The 12,431-nt window shown below is 29.5% G+C and overlaps 1 protein-coding gene across 1 annotated transcript in view; it reads right to left on the bottom strand.

Moving 5' to 3' along the window:
* Window positions 1-12,431, bottom strand: part of LOC143228462 (cytoplasmic dynein 2 heavy chain 1-like) — a 197,919-nt gene that overhangs the window by 77,541 nt on the left and 107,947 nt on the right. Inside the window, 6 exon segments of the mRNA XM_076459717.1 lie at window positions 419-517; window positions 3,138-3,293; window positions 4,351-4,477; window positions 8,607-8,814; window positions 8,924-9,011; window positions 9,405-9,581. Of these exon segments, the coding sequence (XP_076315832.1) occupies window positions 419-517; window positions 3,138-3,293; window positions 4,351-4,477; window positions 8,607-8,814; window positions 8,924-9,011; window positions 9,405-9,581 (855 nt within the window).

A 12,431-nucleotide genomic window follows, 5' to 3' on the forward strand; every position in this document is an offset into this window, starting at 1 on the left:
TGTATTAACTGACTTTAGACCTGAACTTGCATTACATTAACACATCTTCTGTATTAACTGACTTTAAACCTGAACTTGCATTATATTAACACATCTGTATCAGTTGACTTTAGACGTGAACTTGTCTCATGTTAACACGCCCTGTATCAATTGACTTTAGACGTGAACTTGTCTCATATTAACACGCCCTGTATCAGTTGACTTTAGACCTGAAAGTGTATTACATTAACACATCTGTATTAGTTGACCGTAGACCTGAAATTGTGTTACATCAACACATCTTCTGTATTAGTTTATTATAGATCTAACTTGTTTCAAACATTAGCATTTGTTGGTTGTATGGTCCAACTCTGAACCTTATTCATTTTAAACACCACAGTTGTTACAGTAATATCAATACTCAAACCTGAAAACTTACCCCAGCTTTGTAGCTGTCCAGCCTATCTCTTTCACTGTTGTAGTAAGTGTTTAGCGGATAACTTGGATCAGGTGCAACTTCTCCAATCCAAGAAAACAACTGAAACATCACACATCATATTAAATATTCATAATGTTTGAAATGTTTTCCTAATTCTTTATTTTGAAACTAAAAGTATATATTATAAAAAATATTAACACATCCTTTTCTTTTGTACAGTAATTTCAACTGTTAACTGAAAATATGGGAAAATGTTCTTAGCATCTAAATCTGTATTACTTCAACTTAAGCTATTCACTCCTATGATACAAGCACATCTAAATCTTTGTTACTTCAAGTTAAGCTACTCACTGCTATGATACAAGCACATCTAAATCTGTATTACTTCAACTTAAGCTATTCACTGCTATGATACAAGTACATCTAAATCTGTATTACTTCAACTTAAGCTATTCACTCCTATGATACAAGTACATCTAAATCTGTATTACTTCAACTTAAGCTATTCACTTCTATGATATAAGTACATCTAAATCTGTATTACTTCAACTTAAGCTACTCACTGCTATGATACAAGCACATCTAAATCTTTGTTACTTCAACTTAAGCTACTCACTCCTATGACACAAGCACATCTAAATCTGTATTACTACAACTTAAGCTACTCACTGCTATGATACAAGTACATCTAAATCTGTATTACTTCAACTTAAGCTATTCACTTCTATGATACAAGTACATCTAAATCTGTATTACTTCAACTTAAGCTACTCACTGATATGATACAAGCACATCTAAATCTGTATTACTTCAACTTAAGCTACTCACTGCTATGATACAAGTACATCTAAATCTGTATTACTTCAACTTAAGCTACTCACTGCTATGATACAAGCACATCTAAATCTGTATTACTTCAACTTAAGCTACTCACTGCTATGATACAAGCACATCTAAATCTGTATTACTTCAACTTAAGCTACTCACTGCTATGATACAAGCACATCTAAATCTGTATTACTACAACTTAAGCTACTCACTGATATGATACAAGCACATCTAAATCTGTATTACTTCAACTTAAGCTACTCACTGCTATGATACAAGTACATCTAAATCTGTATTACTTCAACTTAAGCTACTCACTGCTATGATACAAGCACATCTAAATCTGTATTACTTCAACTTAAGCTACTCACTGCTATGATACAAGCACATCTAAATCTGTATTACTTCAACTTAAGCTACTCACTCCTATGATACAAGTACATCTAAATCTTTGTTACTTCAACTTAAGCTACTCACTCCTATGATACAAGCACATCTAAATCTTTGTTACTTCAACTTAAGCTACTCACTGATATGATACAAGTACATCTAAATCTGTATTACTTCAACTTAAGCTACTCACTGATATGATACAAGTACATCTAAATCTTTGTTACTTCAACTTAAGCTATTCACTCCTATGATACAAGTACATCTAAATCTGTATTACTTCAACTTAAGCTACTCACTCCTATGATACAAGTACATCTAAATCTGTACTACTTCAACTTAAGCTATTCACTCCTATGATACAAGTACATCTAAATCTTTGTTACTTCAACTTAAGCTATTCACTCCTATGATACAAGTACATCTAAATCTTTGTTACTTCAACTTAAGCTATTCACTCCTATGATACAAGTACATCTAAATCTGTATTACTTCAACTTAAGCTACTCACTCCTATGATACAAGTACATCTAAATCTGTATTACTTCAACTTAAGCTATTCACTCCTATGATACAAGTACATCTAAATCTTTGTTACTTCAACTTAAGCTACTCACTGATATGATACAAGCACATCTAAATCTGTATTACTTCAACTTAAGCTATTCACTCCTATGATACAAGCACATCTAAATCTGTATTACTTCAACTTAAGCTATTCACTTCTATGATACAAGTACATCTAAATCTGTATTACTTCAACTTAAGCTATTCACTTCTATGATACAAGCACATCTAAATCTGTATTACTTCAACTTAAGCTATTCACTCCTATGATACAAGCACATCTAAATCTGTATTACTTCAACTTAAGCTACTCACTCCTATGATACAAGTACATCTAAATCTGTATTACTTCAACTTAAGCTATTCACTCCTATGATACAAGTACATCTAAATCTGTATTACTTCAACTTAAGCTATTCACTGCTATGATACAAGTACATCTAAATCTGTATTACTTCAACTTAAGCTACTCACTCCTATGATACAAGTACATTCACCTGTTACTTAACATATAAATCCCTGTATTTGAGAAGCATTATCATATAAGTAATAATAATTCTTCAACTATTTTCTATCTAATAAATATCATTTCACAGAAATTACATAACATTTAGGTCAGTATTTAGTTTGTAATTTATGTTACAAGTGTCATACCCTCAATGTTAAAAAACAGGGCAGACTGGTTTAAACTCTATCCATTCATCCAAGTTTAAGGTGTTTCATAAACACAGTTTGCACTTGTTTTTAGTCACTGCTGAAATAATTTTATTAACTCTACAATTACAAGCACAAAATAATAGCCCAAACAGCTTTTTAACAATCACAAGTTAAAACCTTACCATTTCTAAAGTATCTTGATATTTGTTTGATGAAATACCCTGCTCTAAGTTAATCACTGTTATAATGTTCAATCGTAGTGAAACACTTTATTTACCTCTTTTGCAAAGGTTTCCTTTGAAATGTTGGAAAGATTACTTCCTAAGCCTCTCAATAATCCAACAGCAAATTGAAGTTTGTTGCGAACCTCAACCAAATGCGAGAGACCATTCATAACAACCCCAACTAATGTAGTATCGACCACAAAGTCATTCTGAAATAAAACTCTTTCACAATATGAAACAGCTTAAGTACACAAGTTAAGGATTTTAAAGAAACATTTACATTGATTAAGAAATCAGATAATACAAGTACTTGACATTCAAATTAAGTTAATGAGATACAATGTATGGTAAAACTTACTGTAACTGTTGAATAATCATAATAGCTTATAATTAAAAAATTTGCTTCACACACAAAATATAAAAATTATAAACCTTTTCATCATCAATTTTAAGATCTTCAGTTTGAAATAAACACCCTACATCCTATCATCATTTTCAGTGATGTCGAGAAACCCACTTGTTGAGAAATTTATATGCAAAAACGTCAGGTTCACCTGAGGATGACCGAAGAAGGTCGAAACGTTGTTCGCTCTTCTATGTAAAATATTTTCTCGACCCAAACGAGCCGATTTTGCATATAAAAATCCATCATCATTTTATTCCTAAAAGTTTTAATTCTTACATATTGCATAGCTTTGTTTGACATTTCTACAACTTAGCCATCATGTGTTCAGCAAACATGTGTTTCAGAAAAACAGATGGTAATAAGGTTTTTTCATATTAATTACAGTTTAATTTGGAAAAACTCTTCTACTGCAAACAAACCATATTACTTGGATTTAGGTTGTTCGACTGTCACATTCTTCTTTACAACAAGTATATGACTTGGATTTAGATATAAACAGTGTTTATCAAATTTTCAACACAATAGACACTTTTTTGAAGTCAACCTTTCATTTCTAAATTCAAACATTTCAGATCAGTTATACAACAAAGTTTAACTTTAAATCTCATCAGATTCAATATAATTTATTCATGGTTTATAGAACATGAATTCAATCTTATTTTCCACAAACAAGTTTTTCCCCTACAATTTTAATTTACTAAGAAATAAGTCTGACATTCAACATTATACAGTCTTTATCCACCTTAAGCTTAGGTTAAGTTTCAAAGTATGACTGATCTATTAACAATAATAGTTTTAACTCACTGAAAGTACACTGTTGTCACACTTAAAATTAACTTACATACATAAATATGTGTTACCTGTTTTAAAATCCATTCCAAAGCTTTGTAAAAATAATCCTCAATAAAAGTTTCAAGATGATGACCATCATCAGGTTGTTGTTGTAACCAGGAACTAATCACAGCCTTAATGTCTGTATCTTCATCACTAGAATCAGGAATAATGCTTGTCTTCATCAATGGAAAGTGATGCTCAAAATGAATTAGCTTTCAAATTACCAACTCTTTATACCAGATCATAGCACTTGTAGATTTACATTTTAAATGTTACTGAACTACTATTTACGTCAGAGTTTGGTATCAAACTGTTGATAATAATTTAAATTTTAGTATTATACACTAGTTAATTTAAAAATAAAATCCTAAATGTTGAATGTAGCACTGGTAAAAATTAGATGTTTGTGATGTCAAAATACTAAATACATAGTTTCATACAAACTAGGAACTCAATCACTGATATTGAGAAGCTAGAATACAAAATTAGATGTTTGTGATGTCAAAATACTAAATACATAGTTTCATACAAACTAGGAACTCAATCACTGATATTGAGAAGCTAGAATACAAAATTAGATGTTTGTGATGTCAAAATACTAAATACATAGTTTCATACAAACTAGGAACTCAATCACTGATATTGAGAAGCTAGAATACAAAATTAGATGTTTGTGATGTCAAAATACTAAATACATAGTTTTGTATACATTAGGAACTCAATCACTGATATTGAGAAGCTAGAATACAAAATTAGATGTTTGTGATGTCAAAATACTAAATACATAGTTTTATACAAACTAGGAACTCAATTACTGATATTGAGAAGCTAGAATACAAAATTAGATGTTTGTGATGTCAAAATACTAAATACATAGTTTTATACAAACTAGGAACTCAATTACTGATATTGAGAAGCTAGAATACAAAATTAGATGTTTGTGATGTCAAAATACTAAATACATAGTTTTATACAAACTAGGAACTCAATCACTGATATTGAGAAGCTAGAATACAAAATTAGATGTTTGTGATGTCAAAATACTAAATACATAGTTTTATACAAACTAGGAACTCAATTACTGATATTGAGAAGCTAGAATACAAAATTAGATGTTTGTGATGTCAAAATACTAAATACATAGTTTCATACAAACTAGGAACTCAATCACTGATATTGAGAAGCTAGAATACAAAATTAGAGCCTCCTATATTTTATATTTCTGATACTAAATACATAGTTTCATACAAACTAGGAACTCAATTACTGATATTGAGAAGCTAGAATACAAAATTAGAGCCTCCTATATTTTATATTTCTGATACTAAATACATAGTTTCATACAAACTAGGAACTCAATTACTGATATTGAGAAGCTAGAATACAAAATTAGAGCCTCCTATATTTTATATTTCTGATACTAAATACATAGTTTCATACAAACTAGGAACTCAATTACTGATATTGAGAAGCTAGAATACAAAATTAGAGCCTCCTATATTTTATATTTCTGATACTAAATACATAGTTTCATACAAACTAGGAACTCAATTACTGATATTGAGAAGCTAGAATACAAAATTAGAGCCTCCTATATTTTATATTTCTGATACTAAATACATAGTTTCATACAAACTAGGAACTCAATTACTGATATTGAGAAGCTAGAATACAAAATTAGAGCCTCCTATATTTTATATTTCTGATACTAAATACATAGTTTCATACAAACTAGGAACTCAATTACTGATATTGAGAAGCTAGAATACAAAATTAGAGCCTCCTATATTTTATATTTCTGATACTAAATACATAGTTTCATACAAACTAGGAACTCAATTACTGATATTGAGAAGCTAGAATACAAAATTAGAGCCTCCTATATTTTATATTTCTGGAGATATTATATATTTATTGAATCAACTAAGGTGGCCATGCCTATTTCTTTAATTTTTGAAAATACTTGCCCAAATACATCTATTTTGCCCAGTGATATGTGTATAACCAGCAGAAAGCCAAGAATATCCCCCTAATTTTATCTGAACCTCTGCATAGTATATTCAAGGTAAACCTTTTTTTCTCACGCTAGATTCCAAAAAGTAAGGTAAGACATTAGTGTGTTTAAACTTACATATTTTTTAGATCCAAATACAGCTTACTTGCTAAACTTGATAAATTATTATGAAATTCTTTGGTATTTTTTGTAAAGTAATTTATGAGTTTTGGTTGTTTCCAAATAAATATATACACCCTAAAAACATTATTTTGTTTCCCATCCTCCATGTGCAAAATTTGATAAGGCTTAACAACCAACAGTAAGCAGCAAATGACAAAAAAGTTCATACTACAAGAGATAATTGTTTGCTGTACTTCTTATTTACTGTTCTATGTTTTAAGAAAAATAATTTTGAGAAATTATTTGTAAATAACAATAATGTACAAATATATACAATGTATAATAAATGAAATGTGACTGCATTTTACAGAAATTATTTGTAAGTAATAATAATGTATAAATATATACAATGTATATTAATTGAAATGTGACTCCATTTCACCCATTGCAAGTCCACTAAAATACAGCCAAGACAAGTCACTTTCAATAGACTAAAGGACAGTTTTATATTTTTGGATATGGTAACATAAGTGCACATGTGCCATATCATTACAACTTCTGTAAAGTTAACCAGGCATGGCTAAGAGGTCAATATAAATAAATATATGCAGATGTGTAATTTTATGACAGTTAAGCTATTTAGACTGAACATTTGTGTTTTTGCATTATTACATGTAGTCATTTTAAAACAAAAAAATATAATTTATATTTATTTCCTAATTTCATATATTAGTTAAAAGGTTGGTCAAACCAACCAAACCCATAAAAAGATCCGACAGTGCAAATAACAGGTTTTTTCCTTAACCATATCACTACAGGTATCCTTTACTTGAGAAAAGAAAGTGTACATTACTCTCTGTGAGCTTGTCATTGTTCAGACAAACCACATTTTGTATAGTCTTTAATTTTGTTTGGTAAAAGAGCTATCAAGTAGATAATCAGACCCTCCCTTGTTTGGTAAAAGAGCTATCAAGTAGATAATCAGACCCTCCCTTGTTTGGTAAAAGAGCTATCAAGTAGATAATCAGACCCTCCCTTGTTTGGTAAAAGAGCTATCAAGTAGATAATCAGACCCTCCCTTGTTTGGTAAAAGAGCTATCAAGTAGATAATCAGACGCTCCCTTGTTTGGTAAAAGAGCTATCAAGTAGATAATCAGACCCTCCCTTGTTTGGTAAAAGAGCTATCAAGTAGATAATCAGACCCTCCCTTGTTTGGTAAAAGAGCTATCAAGTAGATAATCAGACCCTCCCTTGTTTGGTAAAAGAGCTATCAAGTAGATAATCAGACCCTCCCTTGTTTGGTAAAAGAGCTATCAAGTAGATAATCAGACCCTCCCTTGTTTGGTAAAAGAGCTATCAAGTAGATAATCAGACCCTCCCTTGTTTGGTAAAAGAGCTATCAAGTAGATAATCAGACCCTCCCTTTCATACCAACCTGACATGTCCTCTCTTTCAGAATCTTTAATAGTTTTCTCTTATCTTTAATTATACATTACCTATAACCAGTAGAAAGTCAAGTGTTTTATCTAGTAAATAACATATTGTTAACATTATTTTCTGAATGGTTAAATGTCAATTTCAAGAGCACACACATCGTTTGATTAGAAAGTTAACAGCTAACTTAATTGAATTTTCAGAGGTATGGGAATATGTCTACTCTTTGCATGTTATTGGTCTATATTGTTTGGTGCATTATTTACTTAAATTCAAATTATTAAGTGCAAACCTGTCCAATCCCATAATGCCAAACACCATCAGACAGTGGTATTCCAATAACCAATAATACAGCCATATTATCAAACCTGTCCAATCCAACAAGGCCAAGCACTATCAGACAACCAAATTACTACATCCAATCATTCTTAAAATACAAGAATTCCATCATGGACACGCTGCCAAAACTTCATTATTACTAAAACATCACAGTCCATTATCAAACTTTTTCAAAGACTTATCATGACTGTATTATTTAAACCTCAACATTCACTTAAAATTAAGCATCAAGCACAAACATTCAAAGAATACATCTAATGTGTTTACTTTGTAATGTTGTTTTCACACTTAATGTGTCTATAATAATTACAAATAATAATGCTCTGCCTATAGTACTATATAAGAGCTGTTAAATCTTCAAAATTTTAAGAACTATTGTGGCTTTATCATTACCTTAAAAAGATCATCCCCATTCGAGAGATTGTGGCTGGAGAAGCACAACTCAGGTCATGTGTTTCAAACAGGAAGTTAACATTAGGTCCAAACTGAATTCGTTCTCCTGAAGGCATGGTTAACAAGCGGTTATCATCGAGAACCGAGTTTAGTGATTCAATCCATTCAGGATCAATATCTCCATCACAAATTATCCACGAGTGGACATCTGATAAAAATACAAAAGAGGAGATTTGAAACCTGAATTTTAAACAATGTTTACTTCATCAGACATAACTGTTTTTAGTCACTGTAATACTTTAAGCAAATTTACCAACCTTGTGGTTCTTTCACAACCTGTCTGGCACTTATAGTCAGCACTCCATCATGCCATTCCCTGGTGTCTATGTCAATGTGTCCGAGCAGCTGTAAAGACAAGACAGCTATTTTTAAAACGTTTGGACATACAGAGCTGGACCCTATACTATATTATTATACATCTGCCCCTCTATCAGTAATAAAAACATTTCACAATAATGTCCTAAATAATTTAATCTGTTAGTGTATAAAAAACATGTACAATAACTACATTTAAAAATAACAGGTGTACAACGCTCTTGTTTACTTAAACAATAAACTTTACAAAATATGACATTCAAGATAAAAATAAAAACTGGTACATTTTACACCACAAAGGTTTGGAAACTTTACATTATTGTACCTGAAGTCTAAATACAATGGTTCCTCTGGCTTTTAACATTTGTCTCTACGTTTTGTGCTCATCAGATGGTACATGGAAAAATACATAAATAAACTAACCTGAACTCGGGGAATAGCTTTTGGGTTCATCAGATGATACTTGATGGTGTGGTTCATGCTTGTCAATGACTGTAGCAGGACTCTCCATAAAGTTGACTTACCAGATCCGCTAGGCCCAACAATAACAACTCCCATTCTCTGTTGAAGCTGCTCATACAGTTCAAGAATCTTTTTTACCTGAATAAAAAACAACTGTATGTACCACCATACATAATGTTATTGAAATCTGTCATTATTCAAGATAATATGAAACAACTGTATGTACCACCATACATAATGTTATTGAAATTTGTCATTATTCAAAATAATAAAAAACAGCTGTATGTACCGTCATACATAATGTTATTGAAATCTGTTAATATTCAAGATAATAAAAACAAACTGTATGTACCGTCATACATAATGTTATTGAAATCTGTTAATATTCAAGATAATAAAAACAAACTGTATGTACCGTCATACATAATGTTATTGAAATCTGTCATTATTCAAGATAATATAAAACAACTGTATGTACCATCATACATAATGTTATTGAAATCTGTCATTATTCAAGATAATATAAAACAACTGTATGTACCGTCATATATAATGTTATTGAAATCTGTCATTATTCAAGATAATATAAAACAACTGTATGTACCGTCATACATAATGTTATTGAAATCTGTCATTATTCAAGATAATAAAAACAACTGTATGTACCGTCATACATAATGTTATTGAAATCTGTCATTATTCAAGATAATATAAAACAACTGTATGTACCGTCATACATGTTATTGAAATCTGTCATTATTCAAGATAATAAAAACAACTGTATGTACCGTCATGTATAATGTTATTGAAATCTGTCATTATTCAAGATAATAAAAACAACTGTATGTACCGTCATACATAATGTTATTGAAATCTGTCATTATTTAAGATAATATAAAACAACTGTATGTACAGTCATACATAATGTTATTGAAATCTGTCATTATTCAAGATAATATAAAACAACTGTATGTACCGTCATACATAATGTTATTGAAATCTGTTAATATTCAAGATGATAAATAAACTGTATGTACCCTCATACACAATGTTATTGAAATCTGTTAATATTCAAGATAATAAATAAACTGTATGTACCGTCACACATAATGTTATTGAAATCTGTTAATATTCAAGATAATATAAAACAACTGTATGTACCGTCATACATAATGTTATTGAAATCTGTCATTATTCAAGATAATATAAAACAACTGTATGTACCGTCATACATAATGTTATTGAAATCTGTCATTATTCAAGATAATATAAAACAACTGTATGTACCGTCATACATAATGTTATTGAAATCTGTCATTATTCAAGATAATATAAAACAACTGTATGTACCGTCATACATAATGTTATTGAAATCTGTTAATATTCAAGATAATATAAAACAACTGTATGTACCGTCATACATAATGTTATTGAAATCTGTCATTATTTAAGATAATATAAAACAACTGTATGTACAGTCATACATAATGTTATTGAAATCTGTCATTATTCAAGATAATATAAAACAACTGTATGTACCGTCATACATAATGTTATTGAAATCTGTCATTATTCAAGATAATATAAAACAACTGTATGTACCGTCATACATAATGTTATTGAAATCTGTCATTATTCAAGATAATATAAAACAACTGTATGTACCGTCATACATAATGTTATTGAAATCTGTTAATATTCAAGATAATATAAAACAACTGTATGTACCGTCATACATAATGTTATTGAAATCTGTCATTATTCAAGATAATATAAAACAACTGTATGTACCATCATACATAATGTTATTGAAATCTGTCATTATTCAAGATAATATAAAACAACTGTATGTACCGTCATACATAATGTTATTGAAATCTGTCATTATTCAAGATAATATAAAACAACTGTATGTACCGTCATACATAATGTTATTGAAATCTGTCATTATTCAAGATAATATAAAACAACTGTATGTACCGTCATACATAATGTTATTGAAATCTGTTAATATTCAAGATAATATAAAACAACTGTATGTACCGTCATACATAATGTTATTGAAATCTGTCATTATTTAAGATAATATAAAACAACTGTATGTACAGTCATACATAATGTTATTGAAATCTGTCATTATTCAAGATAATATAAAACAACTGTATGTACCGTCATACATAATGTTATTGAAATCTGTTAATATTCAAGATGATAAATAAACTGTATGTACCCTCATACACAATGTTATTGAAATCTGTTAATATTCAAGATAATAAATAAACTGTATGTACCGTCACACATAATGTTATTGAAATCTGTTAATATTCAAGATAATATAAAACAACTGTATGTACCGTCATACATAATGTTATTGAAATCTGTCATTATTCAAAATAATAAAAACAACTGTATGTACCGTCATACATAATGTTATTGAAATCTGTCATTATTCAAGATAATATAAAACAACTGTATGTACCATCATACATAATGTTATTGAAATCTGTCATTATTCAAGATAATATAAAACAACTGTATGTACCGTCATATATAATGTTATTGAAATCTGTCATTATTCAAGATAATATAAAACAACTGTATGTACCGTCATACATAATGTTATTGAAATCTGTCATTATTCAAGATAATAAAAACAACTGTATGTACCGTCATACATAATGTTATTGAAATCTGTCATTATTCAAGATAATATAAAACAACTGTATGTACCGTCATACATGTTATTGAAATCTGTCATTATTCAAGATAATAAAAACAACTGTATGTACCGTCATGTATAATGTTATTGAAATCTGTCATTATTCAAGATAATAAAAACAACTGTATGTACCGTCATGTATAATGTTATTGAAATCTGTCATTATTCAAGATAATAAAAACAACTGTATGTACCGTCACACATAATGTTATTGAAATCTGTCATTATTCAAGATAATAAAAACAAACTGTATGTACCGTCATGTATAA

Source organism: Tachypleus tridentatus, chromosome 10 (genome assembly GCF_004210375.1).
Source record: "Tachypleus tridentatus isolate NWPU-2018 chromosome 10, ASM421037v1, whole genome shotgun sequence".
Taxonomy (NCBI): Eukaryota; Metazoa; Arthropoda; class Merostomata; order Xiphosura; family Limulidae; genus Tachypleus; species Tachypleus tridentatus.